The following is a 25515-nucleotide window of genomic DNA, read 5'->3' as shown; positions in this document are numbered from 1 at the left end:
TGAATCATTCAAAATTACATTCCAGAACACAATATCCAGCAAACATAACAATGGTTATTAAAGGGTGCAGCAATACAAACTTAAAATAGTAAGTATTGTATATCCACTGCTGCTTTATATTAAGATGTTGTAGCTGCATTACATTTATGAACATACCTGCGTTGGTAATGTATAGAGGCAACCAGAAGAGAAAGGTGTAACTAACTAATTTGGCAAAGAGCAAACACAAGGAGAACTCGACCACACCCTAAAAAGAGAGACAGAGATATTTAACATGTCTTTGTGGTTATCACATACGTGTATCATTGAAACACTGACTTGTCCATTAGTTTCCAGAACAGGATTTTTCTTTTGTACATCCACTTTGAAGTTTTTGTTTTTAAAATCCCTTAAAGAAGGAGTTTATTGTGCATCTAAATCAAAAACATTTATGTTCTGACATGTTTCATTACTATCAAGCAGCAGTGCTATTTTACTTGGATCTTGTAATGCATACTATCTTCCACAAAATGGCATGTTGGACTTCTTGTGTTATTAAGCTACAGTACAAACAACAAAACATCAAGCTAGAGAGCAAAATGTTTCTATTTTTTTACTTTGCTCATTTTCTTATGTGTTAATGCTCTGCATACCTAGGATTAATACTGTTTTTTTTAAATATATGTGGTTAAGGGACTTCCATGAAATTAAAGTATTTACCATGGCAGTATAATCACATTGTTTTAAAGGACGTGTAATCACATTTCATACAAAGCAGCACATACTGTTAAAAACAAACTCACTAGAGCGAGGCCTGTGCAATGGAACCACTATGATGTATTGTTCTCATTTAACTTAATCCACTTTGGAATAGATACTTTGAAAAAAGAGTGGAATTCTACTGCACAAATCCAAATTTAGTGTAAAGTTAATTGTGTTATTGGGATTTAGAATAAACCAGTAGCTCTCTAGCCTCCTTTGTAGTATTTAAGCATCTTTGACTTGCCAGTCATCAGTGAAAATGATCAGATTTAAAGTATGATGCAGAATAATGGCATAGCGGTTTTCTGCCTCACAACTCTGGGGTCATGTGTTACGCCACGCCCCCCGGAGGAATCGGCATCCCACAAACTTGCTCCCTGCTTTATAGGACACTTCCGCTTTCTGGCACAAATCACCCCAGTAACATATCGCTGAGCCCTCCCTCGCTCTTTGAAGTTTCACCCCACTTTTCACATTTCCCTTATCAAACCTTTCCGCGGATCCCCCCTTTCTAGACCCCAGCCCTGGCCCCCACCCCAATACCTTGTTGATTGGGAGGCCTACGAACCTGAGGAGTGCACCTGGGTTCCTGAAAAGGACATTCTGGACCCACAGCTGATTGCTGATTTCCGCCAACGTCTCTCCAATTGATCCTCTAGGGAGTCAGGAGCTGCCCCTGGGGAGGGGGGTAATGTTATGCCACTCCCCTGGAGGAATCTACATTCCACCTCACATTGTGACCTCAGATTGTTCTTTCGACCACGCCTCTTGGAGTTTGCCCTAGTCTTCTGCATAGGGTCCTCACTACTAATTCCTAACATCGAGGGTTTGATTCTTGGCTGGGGCAGCACCTTTTGTGTGGAGTGTACATGTGGTTTCCCCAGGTGTTGGTCTAAACTGTCCCTTTTCGTTCTGACCTTTCCATGAACCAGCATCACATCTAGGCACTCTTGTCAGTACTACTTTGAGTCCTGTGCTTTTAAGTTGCGCTGCGACCCTCAGCATGAAAAATAGATGGGTGGATGGATCTAGGTTTACGTGTCTTGGTGAAAAAAAGGCATAGGTATGTCTAATTGTGGCAAATCACATTACCGGGATCTTCAATGCTCCAATGAAGTTGATGGCTGTCACCTCAGCATCACTTTTCACCACTACAATCTGATGCACAGGAATGTAGCCATTTCCCTCCTCTGGGATCAGCAAAGCTGTCTCAGGATTCTGAAACAGAAAATTCAATTAGGCTATTCCCAGAATCAAAACACTTCATACCTCCCTTCTACAAAACTACCAGCAGTAGAATGAAGAAAAATATTTGAGTTATGTGTTTAAGTAAAGCCCAGTCCAACTGTCCAATTTGCTAGAACCAATGATTAAATAAAGAGATTTCTACTACATACAGCAGCTGAAAATACAGTATATCCGGATCTTAATGTGAACCGGTAACATTTATTTTAGATGTTGGCCAATAAGGCAAACAAACTTTGTTAACGGTGTTTGACACTTGAAACTCTCATTCATTCCTTCAAATTTTCCAGCCAGAATAAAATCAAATGGTTAACTAGTAATGTATAGAGGGACAATGTATAGAGGATGCAAGAAGTTACAATGCAAGTTCCACAAATGGTTTAAAATGAGTTTTAATTAGTGCCAAAAGAGAACACCCAAGAAGACATACACAAAGTGTATTCTCTGAAATCTAGCATTTTCAAGAAAGTTTTATAGTCTATGTCCATCCAGCTCAGGTCACTTTCTTTTACTATCATGAATGGGAGTTTAGAAGTGATCATTGCATAAGCATTAGAACATATCAAGTACAGGGATTTTTCTATATATGGAATGATGGCTATTTTTAACAAGGCTTTCACTTATTCATGAAATGTCACACACAACAGATGTCTGTATTCTCTGCAGTCAATTTAGAATGACACTCAGATCGGGTCAGGTTCTACATACAGTATGTATTTCCTTCACATCTTATTAGTGAATGGGACTTGACTGAAGTTACCGAAAGGGTATCAAAAGATTGACATTATTTTTTATTTCAAACAAGCAGAACCATGGGAATCTAACACAGGAGAGACTTAGCATCGACTGAAGAAAAAGTTTTTTTAACCAATCATAGCATAAACTATGATGAGTGTGTTCCCATCATGCTCCAATACACCATAACTTCAGAAAAAAATATTTTTGCTGAACAGTTTAACTTTTGATGAAATCCATAACTACATATCACTTTTTTAACTGCCTGTCTTAAGTGATTTACCTGGAACATGTAACAGCTTTTTAGCTCAAGAATGCCATTAATTACAAAAAAAATGCCTTTAATTTTCAAGTTTGTCTCCAAAACCATGCCTGTCCTTATACTCCTCTCTTATCTCTTCCCTTTTCTTTGCTGATCATCTCTTGTGTGTCTGATCCCCCCCACGGTGAAACCTATATCTATAAACATTAATAATGTAACTTTGGCAATGTACTGTAGCACCTCACAGCTTTTTTTGCTTGTGGCACTTGGCTTCCTCATATCCGGAGTGTTATGAGGAAGTAAAAGAGGAATTATCTCAGCGGATTTCCCCAGGAAAGTTTGGAGAACACTTGGTAAGGAGACTGTACACAGTGTACTCAGTTGCTATTCTGTTTAGAACCTCGTGGTAAGCGTGCACATGGGTAAACTTGGGTCTTCTTGATTTTGCTTCCTGGTTACATTAAAACCCAGTTTGCCAGACTCACCTCTCCTTTACTGCCTTCCTTATGCTGTATGTAACTCTCTGTGTGTGTGAGCCCGTTCAATCTATTCACGCTTTTCTTCCACTTCTGGGAAACAGGATGCAACTTATTAGGTTTATCATCACAATCAAGAGGATGAAATATGGCAATAATAGTGAGAAAGGAAAAACATCTGAAGATAGCTCTTTAACTATAAACGTTTATACTGTAGCAAGATTGGCAGATATAATATTTATGAGTGTTTGAATCTGTGGTCTATATCTTTTCTATATTGATTCACTTAGTGTGGGGAAGTAATACTATTCTGCAAGGTTTTCTTTTTATGGCCCCAGTGGTTTTCTTTGTTAATGTTTCAGATATGCTGCTTATATGATTCACAGCTGAAACCAATTTGCTGGCTCTTATGCTTTGCTTCCCAGTTGTGCTCTTGATTGAAACCCTTAACTGAAACATGTGCCTGAGATCTTTCTCAAATGTTTCCAGCACTTGGAAGGTTATGAAGTTATAAATTAATGTGATGCTGTACATGTGTGTTCTGAGATTTGCTCTCTTCATTTAACCACATTTTTCCAGTAAAGAGAAATGAAGACTGCTTGATACAATAACATTTCTAATGTACATTCATTATATAGTAACCAATGTATTACGAGATGTTTTCACAAAAAGTAGCCAGTGCTTGAATTAGGCTGGTACTATCTGGTACACCGTACTGGTAAATCAGACTCAATTTTTTGTGGACAGGCACTTCCTGTTGAGTTCTAGCACTTTTTAACACTTAATGGAACTAAATAAATTATCTAATAACTACACTGTTTACAATTTTAATCTTTAGATTTAAAATATATCTGATTGAAACTTGTAATACTAAACACTCTAATATGGGTATTTTTTTTAATTCTGTACATAATAATACAATAATGTAATAATGTAATAATGTTGAATTGAGATAATGAAAAACAACATATTTCTTGATCTTGTTTCTGTCCAATTATATTGATAATCCTGAGGTACATTTTGGGCCCTTCTCTGACTGTTTATGGGAATCAGTTTATCCCCAATTCATAAGGATACAATAAAACCAAAACAAAGTGAAGCAAATTTCTGTATTTACAACTAACAGTTTAAGAGATGGCATCCTGGGTCTGTTATTTTTGCCAAGTTTTAAACTAATAAACAGTCCTGTTTCTATCAAATATATAAATAAAGTTATCTTTCCTAATTACTTTCCTAATTACTTGTCAGTAATTAAATTAAGTAAAGAGTAATTCTAAAACAAAGGACCAAGTATATTAAAATTATGAACCAAGAAAGCAGATTAAATAAGGTTTACAGTTATTCCACAATTTTAAAAGCACAGTAGAAACAGGTAACAAAGGCAAAAGACAACAAAGGCAAGGAAGATTAATTTCTAATATGGAAAATGATAGATTATTGTGATAAGTGATTAGGGTGATTAGTTTTATTGTGACCTGCAGCCCTGTAAGGACAACAGCTCAAAAAGTATATAGTGGAATTTACAACAATATCTATGTTCTTTTGTATTCAACACATGTAAATAGTTAATTTCTCTAACAGGGTAAATATCAAGACTCCAATGTAATTTAAAAAATCTGCTTTCAATTTAATCATGCAAATAAATATTCCAAAAAATAATAATCTTCATGCAAAGCACTCATTTTTCTAACTAGAAAAAATCCATTATTTCTAGTTCCAAAGTTATTTTTTATCTACTTTACTATACAAGCCAGAGAAGAGTGATTACTACTCACACTGGACTCCATGGAAATGGACTTCAAATCATCAGGATCTGAAAAGACAAAGGATGCTATTTTTAGTAACGTTAGTACAGAACCACTTAGACACCTATATTACCATATGCAGTGAATTATCTGTTTGATAAAGTATACTGTATCTTATTATTGGCACAAAGCAAAATCATGAATTTGCATGTACGCTGTAACAACTCTCATTCTTTCTGTCCTCCACCTGAAAGGCCTTGATCACCATTAAAATGCAATTATCTTGTATGCAATTCCACAGATCATATTATATAAAGAAATGTATTGTATGACTTATTTTCTCCAAAAATTCAGCAAACGTAAAATTTATATTCATGTTAGGTTTTGACACAAAAGCAATTACGCAGTACATAAACTTTCAGAATAACTTTTTGTATTTGTTTTCCTGTAAATTCTTACATACATCATTGTTCTGTAAGGGATACAAATATTGTAATATTAATTGTAATTGTCAGATCCTCACTGGTAGGGAAGTCGATAAAAGAGAGAGCTCATGGAGAGCCTTTGGCACTCTGCTTATGGGGAGCTAGACCACACTGGTGTCTCACCTCCTGAGTTGCCCTGGACTGATTACTCCCCTAACTCCATAAAGGGAGTCTAGCTTCACACCGGTGAGGCAAGTTCTTTAATAACCTTGTGCCAATGCGATATTAAGACATTCCTGTGTGCATATATAGAGTGTCTCACCACTGCCCCCCGATGGCTGAACTGACACTCCAGGTCCTGTTGCCCTCCAACAATATTGATAACCAAGAAAACTCCATACCAGCAAAGTCAAGACCACAATACCTATCTACTAGCATCTACTTTGACCACGATCAGCGTCCAAGTGCTGATCAAGTACATTTCATTGTTTATGTTGTGTCCACAACAATAATTAATTGTGGATAATTTTGCCTTTAAATAGTCTGACTTCAGTTTGTTCAGCTGTTTGTACAACACCTTACAGTAACATATTTAAAAAGAAATTTAAATTAAGGTGTCAAGGGGCACTGCAAAACAGCTGTTCCTGAACAGCAGAACCATAAATATACACATAAAATGCATTTCTACAGTGTTCTACAGTATTAATGCTTACACTTTCATACTTATGGCATTGTTTTTTTTCAATTTACAGTATCCATTTATCTTCTGGTAGGAACCATAAATGTATCATCTGTCCATACTTACGTTCTATGAGAAACAAGAAGCAGACAATTCCCATCACTGCGATGATTATGCCAGGCACCACAAAGGACAGCCCCCAGTGGGTGGACACCCAGCAGCCAGCAATTAAGGACCCCAAAATGTTACCAATGGATGTGTGACAGTTCCAGATTCCCATAACCAGACCTCTTCTAAAACAGCAAAATCAGAACCATTAGCAAGGAACAACAGCACAGAGTCATGAAAAGACAGTTTCCTACATTGCATTTGCTCCAGGCAGCATCATATATTTATTAAATACCTTTTCATTCATTCAAAGGAACAGATTAAGATTGATGTAATCAACCTCTCAAAGTTAAAAATTCTGCAAGGTGGGCAAACATATCTAATAAAACAAACGAAACATATCTAGTAATAGACAAGAACCAAAAGTGCCAGATTTTTTGACACTATCAAGTCTTATGGATGTAAGTCTTCTTACATTAGTAAGCATTTTGGATCCATAAAATGAAAATCAGATTTAAATAAGTTTTGTTTTTTGATAAATGCACCAATGCCAGTGAGAAGCATGCTAATTTCTTAGAGCAACAATGCAGACAAATTGTCCTCATTCACACAATATCTGCACTGAAGTGGAGAAACACACAATACCACAATAAAGATTTCTTTTTACTCTTCTTTTATAAAATAATCAACATTTGCTAGCAAAATCATTTGACATCCATGCTAAGTTTAGCCATTTTAAATGCAGACTTATAACAAATTTGGATGGTTTTATCTATTTAAATGTATTATGTGCTGTGGAAATGTCTTAATATTTTAAAATATTAAAAACAAGAATAAATACAAACAAGTCTTACCTTCCTTTCCCAAACCAATTACCAATGCAGGTTACTAAACTGGGCCACCCAGATGTTTGAACTATGCCATTCAAGACCTACAGTAGATAAAAGACAGGGATATGAGACAGATGAGGTGTCTTCTCACTGAGGCTGTTTGGCCTCCAGCCAACATCACACTTATCTCTAGGCTCCTTAGAGGGCAGGATCGGATCAGTTGTTGTGGGCCAGCTTGTGTGGAATTTGTCTGTGTACTTCTTAGTGCTTATGTACTTAATGCTGTCCTCTTGGTTTTACATTCTCCTACTGGAAGAACATATTTTTTTTCTAAACCATAGCTTTTAAAGGACAACACAGAGTTGCTCAAGAGAGACTGAAGAGCTAGCAAATTTTGGGATCATACTTGTTTGAAATAAAAATGATAATGATAAATAAATCTGTTTAAAGCCACACTAGATCATGCAGAATCTGCACAGAATGACTGAGGTGAGTGGCATCATGAAGTAGCACTTAAAGAAGGGGTATCTTTATAGAGCTGTTCTGTTGCGAGAATGTGAGAAGGTGTATTATAAGACTAAGGATTAAGCGTTATGAAACATTTTTAATAATGTTTCTGTTGTCTTGACCAGACTAAAGCATGGTAGTACTAAGAATGCAACTGAAAGGGCTTCTCTGATAAGGAGCATATCCCAAGTCTGTAATACAGACCAGGACATCATAAACTGGTAGCATTCAACCTCACTTATGATGAATAGTCTAACATGACTACTCTGAGTCTAGTACACACAATAGGAGGCAATCTTGACTAAGACCCTGGGTCAGAGGTCATGGTCAATCTCTCAAAGGATGACCATCCTCCATGGATTCACATATATATTATTACTCTTGTTTCTTGTTAGTTTGCTGTGGATGCGATGTTGTATTAGTAAATTGTATACTGTACATTTCAAATCTGTGTGCAATGGCCTGCTTATTGTTAGCCAAAGCACTTCCACAATTTACTGTACTAATTTCTTATAATTTCAGTACATTAAAAACCCTTGCATCACTACGAACACAATCAATATTAAATTGATAACTTTCACATCCCAGCTTTTACCATCATAAAAAGCTGAGCTCTGTGAGCATTGTCTTTCAGATGTCTTTCTGTGGGGTTCAGGCCAGAAGTTGAAGAAGACTTCACTTGTTACTGTTGTACCTCCTGAGGGCAGACTCTTTACTAGAGACTCTGAGAAAGGATACCTCACTGGACAATAGCTTGAAATATCTTTCCTATGTGTTTCTTGTATGAAAACCTTAGATTTCTGGAGTCCATTTTTTCTAAATGTTCAATCTTGTTTTGTTCGTAAGAAAGGTTCAAAATGTTTTTTCTTCATCAAGTAGTTCAATAAAGAGTAACTTTGGGTGCAGCTCTTTCTGTTTTCTCCTTCCTGTAGTTGGTCAATGTATTTTATTTCTCCTTTTCAAGAAATACAAATGCATTTTTCAGGAGTCTGTATCTGGTCTGTAAGATTAATTAATTTAAGTGAGTGATTACCTAATTGACAAATTGGCCATTAGGCTTGCTTGATTGCTTGTAGGTGACTGTTACGAAGATCTCAATAAGCTGTTTCTTGAAGGAAGTCAGTGTATCAGCTTGAACAACATGGTTGGGTAATGTTTCAGACCCCATAACTCTTGTATGGCCAAAAAGAAGTGGCCCGTGGTCAGTGGCTGGCCAACTGCACATTTTAACTTGTGAGCAGAATGTCAAACAGACAACAACAGCAAGAACACATTTTCACAACACTAACTGACACTTTGATAAACAATTGTACACAGACTTTGTTTACCTGCAAAAAGTTAAATTTCTTTTTTCTAGAAATCCATATTCAGGGCTTACCTGAACCATGATGTAAAACCACAGGCTGTGGACATTGAGAAAATACCCCAGGCCAAAAAGACTGGTGAAGAAACCACTGGCCAGCATTCCAAATGTAAGGTAAAACCTGATGGGCAGCCGTTCTCCGATTATCCCACTGCCGAATAAAAGGAATGAAAATCCAAATGAATCGCAAATGACAGAAAGGTGTGAAATAATATCATTCATTAAGGAAAACGCAGTTGGATTCTGAAAAAACTGTATTACACAACATGTTCTTACAACTGTTTTTTGTTTTCTTGTGTTGATCATATGCTAAATTGCTATGTCAAAACACCTTGCAAATATATTCATTAATTAGACCAACTCTGTAACTGAGAGCTTAGGTGGATCAAAAACTACACTAGGCCCTTTGAGAACTGAGTTTTAGACACATGATTAGATAAGTAAATTCTGTGATGGGGTAAATAGGAAGGGCAGAAAGTTGTTTAGCCCTGTTCTATATTAACCAAAGACAAACTGGACAAGTGGAATCTACCTGCCTTGGCAGCCCTGCTCCTCAGGACCCATTACGTCTTCCATTTTTTCCTAGCTGGACTCCTAATTGCTTAAGCTGTCCAAGTTTAAATATTTTTAAGATTTCTGGTTTTAAAGGTTTTCAGAATTCCCTTCTTAGTTTCAGTAATACCGTGCTATATGTACAGTATATCGTGATGTCTGTTTGCCTGTATACAACTTTTTATAGGTGACAATGTGTGAATTAAACTGCATAAAAGCATTCCCAAATAAATACTTAAATTCCTGTTTCTTGATTGACTTTGTGTTAATCATAGGAGTTATTACACTGTGTAACTGCTTATTTTTAACACTATCCAATTTGTTAAAGGCAGTTGCCAGTTTTAAAAAAGTTCTTATTATCTATCCATCCATTTTTGGAACTGTTTTATCAAGTACAGGGTCAAAGAGGGAGCTGGAGCCTATAAAAGGCAAGTAACATCAGCGAGACTGGGCAGGATTCCAGTCCATTGCAGGGCACACACAGACACAAACACACACTCACATCAGTGCCATTTTTTACAGAAGCCAATAAATCTGCCAGCATTAATCTTTGGACTGTGGGAAGAAACCCAAAAGAATGCAAAGAGAACATAAAACTCCAAACAGGTAGCTAACAGTAGCTAACCATGCTGCTCAAGGCCTTATTACAGTATATCCCAATTAAATGGTCAATCAAGTTATTAAGAGCTGAGCTAGAATGAAAACCTGAACAGGACAAATCAATTATTTTGTGAGCAATATTTTAAAATATAAAAAAGAAAACTGGATGCTTCTTTGCTTTGAACAATAAAGTAGCAATTACTAATATATTCATCATCATTGGTCAAACCCCTGACTGTACGAATCTGTAAATGTAGTGGGAGGTTTATGTTTTGGGCATTTACAGTGCTTTACAAAGGTATTCAGACTCTTCCTACAGTAGGTGTGGCATTTTGTGAAATTAAAAAAGAAGCATACACCTTTTATAAACCTAGTGTTTTATTAAAAACATGAATGCTCAAATTAAAGAATAAAGTTAAAATAGGTTGCAGAAAATATGTTGATTGCATAACTCAGTTTGTGGTGGAAACCTTTGTAGCAAATACAGCTGCAAGTCTTTGGCTACATACTGCCTTGGTACAATTTTGCCCATTCTTCTTGGTAGGTGTGCTTAGGTTCTCTCAAGTTGCTTGAGGATCACTTACTCACAGCTGTTTTCATACTGTACATCCCCATGATTAATCAAAAGGACTGAACTCTAATTCTTTAAAATTCACTATTGTACTACTGTGGTATACAGTAGCTAAGACCTTTCCTTACTTATCTGCTGTTTGAAGGGACAGACTGATCTATACCCAGTGTCTGGGTGCCTTCTACTTCTCACTGATCAATTTTACCATGCTCAAACAGACATTGAGGGTCTTTGAAATGTTTTTATATCCTCCTCCTGATCTTTACCATTATAAAACTTTATGCCTGAGTTGTTTTGAAATCATAAGGACCAGTATTATTGCACACAGACAAAGGCCATTCTAGTAACTACTGTATATGTAAGAAGAAGTCAGGTAATTTTATTTTAGATTTCTGTAGTGTTAGAACACTTATGCAATAATGCCATGTTTCTTGGATAGAAATGATCTATTTACTTCTTTTCTGTTGCTTTGAATAGAAGGAGTGGGTGTAGGAGGTGTTGTATATAACAAATATTAAGTGCAATTTCAAAGTGTCATGACTAAGCTCTTAATTAACATATTTATTTTCTCTTCTAAACATATTTTGAGCTGAATCACGTTCATTAATAAAAATCACAAAAATGCAAAAATGACAAAATAGGGTTAGGTGCTAATGCCCTAATGCCTTCACTAAGCTGCCTTATGTGTAACTCAGAAACAAAAATGATGAATGAGGCAGCCTGCATGTACCCAAACCTGTTTGACTCACATTTCATTCCTCTCTCCTACCATTTTACACCTCAGTAAATTTATTTTCTAACTAGCCGAGCAAGAGATCTGCTGACAAGTATTAAATTCCATATTTACCAGGTGTATGTTCACACTCACAAATACAACATTTGGATGTTTTATGATCTTAGTAAACACTGAAAGTCCTGAAGGCATTCATTACCTGTCTCTTAATCAGGAAGAAGACATTACTTTAAAACCATTCATTAAATATAAAAAAACAGAATTCTAAACATAAACTTTTTTCCCTCTGACATTATTATTTTTCAAATCATGTTTCATTTTCCTGTCCTACAATAGCACTACCACTTGGGGTCTTACGAGGTTATGGAACTGAAAGCCTCTTCTGTTTGTTCTCCTCAACAGAGTACTGTACATCCTTTCTTTGAGAAGCGAAAAGCCATTTTATGTCATATTATTTTTTAAACATTTCTACAGACTTTAGACAGTAGTCCGATGGTCTCTTTCAGGGGGTGCAAGAAGTGCAAAAGTGTGATGTCTTTTCAGGGAAAAATAAAGAAAACTAAAATGGGTCTGAAAAATAATTGTTATAAATGGTGGGATAAAGTAAATAAGTTAATAAGGCACAGGGATTTAACAAAAAATGGAACTATATTTGATGAAAAGTGAGTTGAGTTCAGAATGATCAAATAATTCACTGAACTTTTACTGATTATTGTAGTATTATTTTATGGGTGTTAATGTTGTGTCTAATCTAGCTCTTGCACAACTTGCAACTGTAAGAGATTTGACTATGACGCATATCATCTCTCGTGATTCTGCATTGGCTCACCATACAATCCAGGATTTGCTTTTAATCTATCAACAACCAAATGGGCTTGGCTGTCTTACCATACCTAACATTCCTAACACAGGTCACTCCAAACGCAGGAGGCCAGGGTATTATCTACCTGTATATGAGTGGTGAACAATTCCACTCTACCCCTGATCTTAATTGAGCTAATTATTTGGTAAGACTAAATTACCTCAGTTGTAGGTTGGGACAAAGGCTACTTTAAGTGGGATTTGAATTTTCCTCTGTTTAATCTTTAAGATATCTTTCAAAAGTAAAAAAACAAAAAGATTTGTCAATTATAAAAGGAGGTTTTAATGTATTTGAGGTCAGTGCGCTGTTTTCAGAAGTGCACACTGCTAGGAATAAGGACTTCAGACGATCAGATATTAATACTGATAGTGAAGAGGGCTGGTTGTTTATTTCTGTAAATCGTAATATAATTTGTAATAATAATTTGTCTCTGCATGCAGTGGCTGTAGGAATTTAATTAAATATCTAATTTAACCTACACAAGGCAGCATATGTTGAATAAAATACTATATGCAAACAATGAGCAAGTAAATCAAAGATGCTGTTTGTCAAAGTTGTATGAAAAGATCTCTACTGTTTTTCAGCCCCTGCAAGTCTCTAATAATTGAAGTTGAACTTCTCTCATCTGTACTATTCTTTCAGAAACAGGGCTGGTAGGTGTTTCGAGTACATTGCACCAATATGATGCAATGCCTGGATTTCAGTTGCTACAGTACATTCAAATCTCACTGAAAAACAATATTTTATGCCATGACCTACCCATGTAGTTAATGTGTTTTTTTACTGATCTATTCACTTTCTTGTTGTTATTATTAATAGCATGGCAGTTTAACATTGCCGCCTCACAGTTCTTGAGACCTGGGTTCAATTCTGTACAGCAGGCTTCTTTGCCTGTTTGTGTGTGCCCTGTGCTATGCAGCTGTCTCTTGCAGCTGTAGTCCCATCTTGTGCCTTCTGCGTCAATACTTTCGGCACTGGGCTGCTGTGACTATTACCAGGAATGACCATCTATCTGATTATGGATGGATTATTATAAAACAAATATTATTTATTTTTAAGACTTTTATTAAAGTAAATTACTTTCAAAAGGTTCCCAACAAAAACATAGATCTTTGATTCCCTAACAGCTAATTCTCCCACCCCAGTCACCAGTTTATCCTGGATAGCCTTCCGCTCAGGTGCAGAATTGACTGCCTGCAGACAGACTCATCAATCATTAACTTCACAAGGGTGGTCACACCTTAGGGTGACTTACACTGGAGTTATTGCTAGCACCACAAACAATACTTACCAGTGAACAAACCTGTATTATCAACTGACCTATAATGAACCAGACTGCTTTATGACATCTGTGACATACATCAAAGTGCTATGGAAGTCATCTAAAGCTGGCAAATGAAGGCAATAAGCGCATAGTCAGCAGCCATATCACCCTGCAACTCACAACTGGCAACCCACTGAAGCTAAGCAGGTGTGAGCCTGGTCAGTACCTGGATGGGAGACCTCCTGGGAAAAACTAAGGTTGCTGCTGGAAGAGGTGTTAGTGGGGCCAGCAGGGGGTGCTCACCCTGTGGTCCATGTGGGTCCTAATGCCCCAGTATAGTGATGGGGACACTATACTGTAAACAGGCGCCGTCCTTCGGATGAGACGTAAAACCGAGGTCCTGACTCTCTGTGGTCATTAAAAATCCCAGGGCGCTTCTCGAAAAGAGTAGGGGTGTAACCCCGGTGTCCTGGCCAAATTTCCAATTGGCCCTTACCAATCATGGCCTCCTAATACTCCCCCTCTATGAATTGGCTACATTACTCTGCTCTCCTCCCCACTGATAGCTGATGTGTGGTGAGCGTTCTGGCGCACTATGGCTGCCGTCGCATCATCCAGGTGGATGCTGCACATTGGTGGTGGTGGAGGGGAGTCCCCATTACCTGTAAAGCGCTTTGAGTGGAGTGTCCAGAAAAGCGCTATATAAGTGTAAGCAATTATTATTATTATTATTATTATTATTTTGGTAGTGGAGAAATTACTTTTTCTTAACTCCTTAACCTAAATTCCAGCATAATTCTTAGGCACAGCAATACAAATTCTTTGTTTGTATAGCTTTCTGTTAAGGGGTAATTATTTTAGAAAATTAATTCGCTAATTAAAACTATTTTGCTGTTATACTGGAGTTTGTACTTAAAAAACGTTATTTTTCCATAAGACTATATTTTTAATAATGCTACTACTTAACGAAGGGAAAATAGGAGGAGAGGAGAACATAAGAATACAAAACAATAAGGAAATTAACTAATTAACTAGTCAGTCAACACTGGCTACTCAGGCACTGGGGTCTTCCCAAGAACACTTCCTGGCAGCAACTAGAAATCCTACAAGACGTGCAGGTCACACCACATGGATGGGACCTGACCAACAATTCATGAACACTGACTACGGATATTTTACGGATATCAACCCAGAACAGAACATCTGGCAGCTCTGTGTATTCAGGCCTTAAAATCATAATAACCTTTCCTTTACAACCTGTATAAATGTAGTGAGAGGTTTATAAACATTACAGCCTCGAAAGTGTGTTTCTAACAGTGCTACGAGATTGGACCTCGTTCAATCCACTCCATCTCAGGATGTGTGGCACAAATAGATTTTTAATTATTATCTTATCAAAATGGTTAAAAATGATTAATTAAGCATTTTAACAAACTGGATGGATTGGAAAGTTCAGCGTTTGACTATTTCTGGTGTATGCTGTTGCCTTTTGTGGATGTTGCAATCTTGTCTTTACAAACTGCTTTGTAAGTTTCAAGAAGGTTTGCCACTTATTAACTGTTGTGCTATTAAAATTTTAATAGTCATAAATATGGCACATTATATAGTCAATCTAATCTAAGTAATACATTAATAAAAAGGTTAAAAAATACAAAAAGTGTTTAAAGGGAATACTCTGGTTCAAGAACATGATGGGCTTGCAGCCGTTAACTTATTCAAAGCAATGTTTGTCATTCAGTTTCTCATCTCCTTCAAGGTCAGGAGTGAATCAAAACTCTTATCTTTCCACTCACTGCTGTCAGTGATGGTAGATTTTGTTTGGATTAGAAACAAAAAGACACTGGCCAACAGAAAGCACTGCTGATTTATATTTGGCTTTGTCTGGTCCCTTCTGGAAGATCTGGCAGAAGGGGGCAATAAACAGCACTATTTGAGAATGTTGTAATGCTTAATTAACAAAGACATAGGTGAATTTATTTCTTAAATGGAATGCTTATAAAGGTACCTCTTTGATACTTCTTAAGTACTTCTTAAGACCCCTTGAAGTCTTAAGTATGTAACATGTTTATTTAGGTAATTAGTATTGAAAAATAATGAATGTACAGTAATAGCAATAAAACACATTCCATTACGGACTAAATACCAGTGTTTCTTTAGCTGTGACTCAGCTCTTCTGCATTATTTTCATCATATGCGTAGTGTTATAAATTATTTCTTTAATCATTTACCTGAAGTACATTGCAACAGCATAGGCACAGAGAAAAGAATAATCCATTGCTCCCAGTAACTCATTATAGTTGGAGTTGTCTGAAAAAAAAAAACAGGGACAACATATTACCCAAGTCAAGGAGAAGGTGGGTGTAACATGGTTTCATTTACTTTCGGCCCTTAAAATACAGGGGGCACAACTCCAGCTCAGGAAGACCACAGTCCTGCCACACCTGGACAACAGGTATAACTGGTTCACTTCATAACAAATTATTAACCAGATAAGCATGAAGTTGAGAGGTCAGACGAGAATCAGGAGGCACTGTAGTCCTCAGAGGCAGGGGGTTGTGCCCTGCAGTCATAAACAATGTCTCTTCTCTTACCGAAGGGCTTCCAGCCACAAGATACACTGTTTTGGAGAGAGGCCTTCTGGACAAGGGGCACATCCTCTTCCGTGGAGGGGCGACAGTTCTTGTGCAACTCCCCCTGGAGATTCACCATACACATGAGGACACATCAGAGGGAATCCTTTGATACATCTTAAAGGGGAACTGCAGTCCCAATTTCTCAGACTGGTTATTAAATCGCCGTAACAAAATAAACTCATTAATGTTCTAGAAAAAATAACAAATTTTGAATTAAGCACAAAATCATGAACTTTGTAAAAGTATAAGTCACCATTATGTCTCAAACTCGCATTCTAGTTCCCATGAATCGCTGAACATGGCGTTGCGCCTACCCGGAAATTTTCTCTTTTTTGTGTAGTGTGAGATTTTTACAAGTTCCTGCGTACATTTCACTTTTATTGTAGTTTGAAAGGCACTCATCAATGCTGATTCTTTCTAATCCTGAAACATGAAAATAGCATTGCAGTCCCCTTTAATTCAAAAGGTACATCAACCAGTATTGCAATAGCGTGTTGGTGTTACTCAAGGATTACAAGGTCATCCAAAATAAAATAAAAAAGCTTTGTTGTTTTCATATCCCACTGACCATATTCCCTAACTGAAACGCAGATGCTCAATGGATATTGTGACACTATAAGGGACAGAGATGCATTAGAAACAAGGAGGATTACTACCCCTAAACCTTCAGTAGTCAGGAAATACTGCACATAAAAGATTTTGAATACTTGTTTCAGGTTCCTGTATCGATCTTCTCTATTTAAGCCTAAACCTTATACTTGACTTGTTCTCATTCAAGACCAAGTGGCAAAGGTGAACATAAAGAAGGAAGGGATTTGTGGTACTCTATAGAGTTACAGCTATAGAGAGCCCAGGACAGCAGAATGAGGACGAGGCTGGTAGTGCTGAAAATGCCCTGGTCTGCTGGGTGAGCTGATGAAGAAAAGCGGCTGTTAAAAGGCTATGTGCTGGTTACTAGAAATGTGACTGAGAAAATGGATTTGCTTTGTTTTTTATGAGTTGTAAGCAAACTAGCTGTTTAAAGAGGAGAGTGCTGAATAGAAAGGGACCTTAAAGAGTCTAGTCGGTGCTTCAAATACAGAATCAGGCTTTTCATTTGTTTCATTAAGTTTTCTGTAAGTAATTATGTAAATAAACACCTCCATAGAGCTCCTTTTCCTGGGCTGGAAGACTAGCCACCAGTTACCACACTTATTTTAAGAGTGTTTGATAGTGTCATTCCCAGCTGTGCCTGCTAATCATTAATTGGTTAACAATAACACATATTCAATAAAAGCCACGATTTTAAACCAAGGCGAAAATTGTGCTTAATATATCTATTAAAGAGCTACTTAAAGAGTGCTGAAAATGACTAAGGGTTGAGGGATCAATAAATTATTAATTAAATGATTGAGTTCAGTATGAATGAAAACGTTTTAAAACTGTAGTCCTAGATTTTCTAGACTTTCTAGAATGATTTTCTAGGCTGATTCTAGGATGTAAGAGTCCTTAAATCATGATTAAGTGAAGAAATATGATACGAAATTTTAATATGATATTAAATTTGATTTGAGCACTAATACTCAAGATTATTTTACTCGGAACAGAAGTGAAACAAAATCCCACAGACACTGCAACCCTATGCTGCACAAACACTAAGCTAGTTATAATAATATTTAATCATTGTAAATAGGAATAACAAAAGCACATATCCTGTGTAAGTGCTGTGTAACTACTGCCCAGATGGATGGTCACCATAAGTTTGTGTTCACTTGTGCACTTCTTTCAGAACACACAATGAACAGCAGCATGACAGTCGTGAATTTATACTGTGAACACATTTTTCTGCCCTGTAATATACCCCTGCATTTTTATTCAAAACCATGTACAGAGCATTTAAAAATAACTTAGCATTCTTTTAAAGTATATTTTTTACTGAAATAATGTTTAAAGATTTTGGATATTGATTAAATATTTTGGCACAATTTGATTGATTGATTGATTGATGACCTGTTTGCAAGTGACCTGTTTGCATAAACATTAAATCACCTCATTAGTAAAGTGATTGGCCAAAGGTAACAAAGTGATTTAATCTAAATGTCAACATAAAAAACACAGAACATAAAAAAAACACAGAAAGGAACCACTATGCCCCACTAATCAAGAAAACAATTGCTGAAATGTCCACAACATGTTTGCAGATGTTTGCATATTGCAACTGACCTTGACAATGCTAATGGGTTTCCTGGAGAGGTGATAGCTGGTATACAGCAGGAAAGTCAGGACAAACGTGAAGGCCTTGTACCTGGAAACAAACAGAGACACTGAACCCTTAACCAATCTCTCCTCCCTCACTTGGGTTACATAATCTGCAAATAAAGCCACAGATGCACAGCCCAGGAGCAAACACACTGTACAGAGCTGGGGGGGATAACTGAGTTAAAGCTGTGTGTAGTAATGAATCATTCTGGCTGTGGTCCTTCCTTGACACCTAGAGCTAGTGTTGCAATAAAAGTCTGGAAAAAAAATTTTTTTTAAATCCTCTCAAGGGTTATGGAAAAGGAATTTCTATTAAATATTCACCTTGTATTTGGAATAACTATTAAAACCTTCTTACATAAATTGACTTTAGAAGTTTTCAGGGTTTCAAACAAATCTTTATGATTTTATATCTTTAGAATATTCCTGTTCTGACTTATTTTTAGCATAACAGGGCACCACGGCCAGGGCACAGTGGTTAGCATTGCTGCCTTGCAGCATTCAATTCCTAGGGTGCTTTCTGTATGGAGTTTGTATGTTCTTCCCATGTTCGCATGGGTTTCCTCCAGGTTCTCTGGTTTCCTCCCACAGTCCAAAGATGTACTGGTAGCTTCTGGGCAACTGGGCCCTGGTGTAAGTACTGTATGTGTGTTAGTATCTGTGTGTGTCCTGTGCTGGACTTGCGTCCCCTTCAAGGTGTATCCTGTCTTGCAGCCACTACTTGCCAGGATAGGCTCTGGCTCCCCTATGACCCTGAATTGGATGAAATGGTTTAAAAATGGATGGACAAGATAATATAACACTATTACAACATAATAATGTTTTCTTAATATTTTTAGTTTCATGTGTAACAGTCATCTTTTGATGTGTATGAGTGTATAGTCCTATTATACAAGATATTTTCATGTATTAGCATTGTCTTAGCCTTTAGCTGTCTGCTTGAGATTTCTGCTGTCCCACACTGAAAAGGTTTCAGAAATTGCCCTATAGAGCACACTGCAATTATCCTAAAAAGGATGCTTTATGGAAGAGGTGGAAAAGGAAGATGTCACTAGTGTTCGTCTATAATTTTCTACAGGAAATTGAAACTTTATAGATGGTGATGACCAACCAGCTATTTTGCATCTTCATAAGTAGTAATTAGGTTTGATTTAGCATGTGAGCTGCAGGGTTGAAAATAATTTAGCAGACATACAGAACCCTTCTCCAGAAACCATGGGGCTGAGTAGTGTAAACAGAGTAGCAACAGAAAACCTTATCATTTCACTAACCCTTACTTGTGCACAAGAATATAATAAAAACAAGAACAAGGAGGAGACATATCTCCCACTGATATAGTAAGAAAGCATCTGAGGAAATGGAAGACCGACTTATTTCTTCACTCAAACTCACTTCAAAAATGTTAGGATTTGCAGGGCTTTCATATTGGCTTATTCTGTCTCTCAAGACTACACTCTTTAAAATTCTGCACACGTACAGCATGGCAACATGTAACAGAGCATCACACAGATGTTTTAGGAAAACTATTCACTGTATTTAGTGTCTACAAATAGGTGTTTGCAATTTTAACTTTTTTGCTTCAATATATAAATGGGAACTTTAATTAAAAGTGAGATATCTGGGTCTCCTATGTGGCAGCATAAGTGGAATTTTTTAACTTAGATGTTGGTATTACATTGCCATGTATATCAAAAGTGATTTTCATAAGTAAAATTACATGCTCTTCACAGCCCATGGAAAAGATAGCGAAAAACAAAACATTTGTGTTTTGTAAACAGAAGTTAAGATTTAAGGAGTGTATCAAAAGAGATCTTCATCACAACATGTAGGCTGTCTACAGTGATTATTTAGTAATTACAGCATTTGAAATTAATAGCAGAGCGGTGCTATCATACATAGAGGTGGCAGCAATTTTGAATCCAGGATCTGTGGCATTATGACTAGATTATGTGACAGTGCTTTGAGAGATTGTCTTTTGGACCTTCAAATACTCTGATCCTGTTTGCTCCTGTACCCTTTGCTCATATCTGCAAATCTGAAAACACTTGTTTTTTACAGTAAGACATTCACAGATGAACCATGGTATCAAAACTCTATGTGAGAAATTAAGAAACCTCCTACATCAGTTCCTCTCTTCATCAAATTTAAACATTTTCTAGTAATAAAATGCAATGCAGTGACAGTCTATTTTTGACTTGACCTTACCTGTATCCACCTTGATGTTTGCAAAAAGATTAAAATGGTACAGTTGTATCCTGCTTTTCATTTATTTTACAAATGTAAAGTATGTTAAAAAAAATGATAGTGGCTACTTGTCATTCTTGAAATTTTTACAATAACAACTATCAACCACAGCATAAAAACAACTGACTTGGAGAAGAGTGAGCGTGGATTTAAATGTTCAGTAGCCAGGAAGTCAAGGTTATATTTCCCTCTAAATTGTACAATGGGCTTCAAAATTTGGAACACAGTGCACATCGAACCCATTATATCTGCTTTAGTAAATTCAATTATGTTTTAGTAGTAAATGACTAATCATACACCGTAGGAATGTACTCAGACACTCACCATTGATCTCTTGTAAATGAAGACAAGAGTCGAATTCCTGGAGGAATGGGAGCCATTTACTTTCTGTCAACTCTCTAGCACTTGGACTAGAAAGCTGGGGAAGAAGGATTCACTTTTGCCAAGAGATGAAATTCTGAAAAATTATGGCACGGCTACATGGCATCAAAAGGCAGTGATTCCAAAAGTATTCTTCAGGGAAATATATTCATTTGTACACTGGAAGATAAACAAAAGAGCATTTAATTTCAAGAACAGATTTCAGATTTTAAAAATATATATTCTTGGGGATTACTGAGTGTCTCAAATGATCATAGGAAAGAGCCTGGGTCATGTCATTATTCAGCTGTTACTGGGATTCCCTCAAGCAATTGTGCACAACTGGCTGATCTGAGAGTAGAGTAGAATTAGTTAGCCAGATCTTTCTCACCAACACAGCATACCCTGCAGTTTCCCAGGAGCTTGCAGGCATTCATGCTGTGAGGGAGAGACACGACTCTCCTCCAATTGGCACTGCTGTTCTGCTAAGAGGGTGTGATGTGTTAAAAGATGAGTGGTTCGAAGATCTCTGGGTCAGAGGTGTTTGCCTTGGCTTCATCATTCTCACCTGTGAGCGGCTGCAGTTTTTGAACCTGTAGGCCAAGATGTAAAAAACACACAATACTTGAGAATACTTTGGAATACTTGGGAAAAATACTTGAGGATTTAATTTTGTTTAAAAATGCATATATGCATTTTGCTATTGCAAATCTCAGCAAAAAAAAAATGACTTATTGCTAACTGGGATTTATAGGAACCACAGGTGGTTCATTCACTGGGATGTATGAAAAGAACATGTAACACCACGGAGCAGTGGCTCTGTGGCTAAGGATCTGTGCCTGTGACTAGAAGGTTGCTGGTTCAAATCCTGCAGCCGGCAGAGGAATCCTACTCCGTTGGGCTCCTGAGCAAGGTTCTTAACCCCAACTGTTCCAGGGGCCCCGTACAATGGCAGACCCTGCGCTCTGACCCCAGGCTCTCTCCCTATCCGTGTGTCTCATGGAGAGCAAGCTGGGGTATGCGAAAAGATAATTCCTAATGCAAGAAATTGTAAAGGGTTAATAAAGTAATGTTATATATATATAACTGAATGGACCACACACTGCTAGAAAGAAGCTTTGTACTGTCCATCCATGGGCATCTTGTAAAGTCACATAGGACATATGAAGAAACAAAAAAAAAATAAGGATAAAAAGATGTTTCCCTTTTCTAACAAGCAACTAACTGGAAAGTATTTTACATTTCTTGCTCTATTTTGTATTGCTTACAATTTGCCACAATGTTTAATTAAATACATTAGGAATATTATATGCAGTTAGTCTTTCTGTATTATAGGTGTAACAGTTAAATGTACGAAGCCGGGATTAGTGAATTTCTGGTTTCTACTGATGCAGAATGAAAAGAGGGGACATGGTGGAGAGGTAATTAACACTGCTGTTTCAGAGCTCCATGTTCCTGGCTCTGACCTTCAGAACCAGTGTCTATGGAGTCTGTATGTTGGATTTTATGGTTTTTCTCCAATTACAGCACTCTGAAATGTCTGTTTTATACTTTGATTCCTAGTCTCTCTTCTCTCCCTGCAAACATGCATTAAGATATACAAATGTACAACTTTGCACTATTTCAATGCCCACCCACCACTGTTAGTTATTAAATCATCCATCCATTTCTTAAAAGCTTTATTCAATGCAGGGTCATGGGGAAGCCAGAGCTTATCCTGGCAAGCAACAGGCACATAGCATAATACACCCTGGATGACCCATCTCAGGGCACACACAGACACAAAGTCACACCAGGACTAGTTACCCCAGATGCCAATTAACGGGAGGAAACTGTAGCACCCAGAGGAAACCTAGATGAACATAGGGAGAACATACAATATGCAGATACCACCCAAAGAACTGAACCCAGGGCCCCATCACTGTATGGAAGGGATGCTAACTATTGCACATTTCACTATGCCATTTCTGATTAAATCATGGAGTTGATTAATTATTATAATTAGTTTGCATTATAAAGCAATCCAGTAAGGAAAATACTGACACTAGTTAAACATGAACAACAATTAACTCCCATATTACATGGACAGTTGCATATTCATCATTAACTAATCGAACATTACTAAAAAATAATGCATGCTGACTACATTAACGTTCAGTTGTGTGAACTGTATTCAATATGAGCGCAGGGCCAGGACCAGATACCACATGGAATAAGCCTGGGGAATACTCAGTCTTGAATTACAAGTACAGATAAAAGTGACACTGCTTTTATTTGCTAAACGCTGTTCACTGGTAACGTGCCACAGTTGCATTAATACTGTATATTAAACATGAACTGTCGTGGAAAACACTGCTCCCTCTTGCCACTACTTTACTCAGCATGTAACTCCTAGCTTGAAACTGTCCGAAACATTTTGTTGGGACGTTCTAGGTACTGGCAGGGCAAAGAGAAGCGAGGTGGGACCAAATAGTCGATGAAGGAGCAATTCAGCTAAAAACAAAATAGTAACTGTTCTTATAATACTGGATTTACATTGCTAAATTTACGGAGGTTTGTCTGGTGTATGTATCTGCGCATGAGACTCTTGCGAATACATACGCCCCTGGGGGACTGATAGCGCTCTTTAGCGACCACTTCTGGGACGGGTCATCCACTGAGTGCTATTTCTGATAAAAAGGAAAGGAAATTACACTTTCTCTTCGATCTCTTTTTTTAACTGTACTGCTGAAAGAACTCCCTTTTATGAATCGAGATTACACCTATGTTGTGAAAGCAGACGTCCAACAGCTAAATAACGACTAGAACATTTTCGAGAATATGGCTTACACAAAAAAGGTAAGAATATAATAAAGACGTGATAAAACTATAAGTGAATATTATATGAGTCTATCAGGATATTATTTCATTGTGGAAGGAAACCAGAGAGGTGTTAAGAAATAGCATTTACTGTATAATTCTACGGTGTGATGTACATGGCCATTATCGATTGGGAGCTTATACAGTTTGAAATTGTTGAAGGTCTGCAAGGTTTTGATTAGATAGATTTTTCCTCGTAAGGATGTGGTATGACAGAAGCAGCTGTGGGTTCGAATCTAACACATTCATTTGCTCCCAATTTCTTATACGGGAGACTATGGCACAATACTATCTATGACAACCGTAACAGTGTAACTTGAAACACGCCTCACACACGCCTATATGAATGGAGCTGTCATTGTTGGTGTTGCCAGGGCCGGAAAAGTAATTCAGGTTAAACAGAAACTTGGCGACCAGAAACTAAGATTAAGGGTCTTAATAACGATTGCACTCTTTTTTCAAAAGAGTACTGTACCTTGTTGTCTTGCCTATTTAAAGATACCCGTTGAAGGACGACGTGATATTGTCTTCGTAAAAAGTTTGTGCGGTGATGTAGGCTGTGAAAATTCTTAAAGCTGCCTTTCTGAACAGCACTTCCTTATAAACAGCAAATGATCTTAATTAGCACACAGAACTGTAAATCAGGTGTTTTAAAAAATCTTTGCAAATAATTTTAATTTTTGTCAGCTGTAGTTTACCAAATACGAATAACGTTAAGATACAACAACATTAAAAGTTTAGTTGGGAAGCGATCGGATTATTCCTCCCAACGTTAGCATAAACATTAGATAAACACCTTAGATCTGTAAGGTTGGAGATATCAACAACAACAAAACGAAATCCTAATGAAGATAATTTCATTTCGGAAGTACTCCTCAAATTGCATCCTTACCTGTTAAGGAATAGTTATATATTGCAGCCATTTCTAGCCCACGAAGAGAGTATGGTTGCTGTAATAACTTGAAGCAAATATTTTCCAAATGCAGCAAGACATGTCTGTAGACATTACAGCCTTTACTTACCGGTTAACTGAAGAACCTGAGGTGAATCACTTCATGCGTCTGACTGTCAAGTAAGGTACTGCTGTACTTCCTGATTCGCCAGTCTGTTGAAGAGCTCCGAGCTCTTCTTGACGTCAAAACCAGGAACCGGTCTGACGTGATACCTTTACTTTACTTGTTTTGGTGTGGCAAAGCGACAAGGAAACATATTTTAAAAAGAAATGCATAAAGGGCGAATTTCTAAAAGGTTGTTTCTTTTTTAATTGCACTACGTGAGAGAGCTTCAACGCACTCCAGATATCACTATTTCAAAACTGCACAAATACTGTTCACAACTAGATTTAAATGTTCCAAATTATCAATATGTTCTCCTCCAGCTGATGTTCAACGCAATATAATACCAAAAATATTAACGAGAACAATGTATTTCCTCATTGTGACCATTTGTAACGTTTTAAATAATTAACAGACAGGATTAAAAC

The 25515-nt window shown here is 37.1% G+C and overlaps 1 protein-coding gene across 4 annotated transcripts in view; it reads right to left on the bottom strand.

The window, feature by feature from the left end:
• slc37a1 (solute carrier family 37 member 1) overlaps positions 1–25194 on the bottom strand; it is a 30974-nt gene extending 5780 nt beyond the window's left edge. Inside the window, exons 1-12 of one of the 4 annotated variants that reach the window (XM_088606914.1) lie at positions 25055–25194; positions 21138–21353; positions 18534–18615; positions 16290–16392; positions 15927–16005; positions 9132–9267; positions 7271–7347; positions 6435–6601; positions 5235–5272; positions 3469–3552; positions 1834–1959; positions 157–247 (exon numbers count right to left, since the gene is read on the bottom strand). In XM_088606914.1, coding sequence (XP_088463040.1) covers positions 157–247; positions 1834–1959; positions 3469–3552; positions 5235–5272; positions 6435–6601; positions 7271–7347; positions 9132–9267; positions 15927–16005; positions 16290–16392; positions 18534–18615; positions 21138–21193 — 1039 coding nt within the window. In that variant the 5' untranslated portion in view covers positions 21194–21353; positions 25055–25194. Of the gene's footprint in view, positions 1–156; positions 248–1833; positions 1960–3468; positions 3553–5234; positions 5273–6434; positions 6602–7270; positions 7348–9131; positions 9268–15926; positions 16006–16289; positions 16393–18533; positions 18616–21137; positions 21354–24924 lie in introns of all 4 variants that reach the window. The other 3 variants (XM_088606932.1, XM_088606923.1, XM_088606942.1) reach the window with 3 other exon arrangements.
• Positions 25195–25515: the final 321 nt, after the last annotated feature.

Source organism: Lepisosteus platostomus, chromosome 2, assembly GCF_059453375.1.
Source record: "Lepisosteus platostomus isolate fLepPlt1 chromosome 2, fLepPlt1.hap1, whole genome shotgun sequence".
Taxonomy (NCBI): domain Eukaryota; kingdom Metazoa; phylum Chordata; class Actinopteri; order Semionotiformes; family Lepisosteidae; genus Lepisosteus; species Lepisosteus platostomus.
The sequence above is the reverse complement of the archived record's forward strand: the minus strand, read 5'-3'. Positions and strand labels throughout refer to the sequence as shown.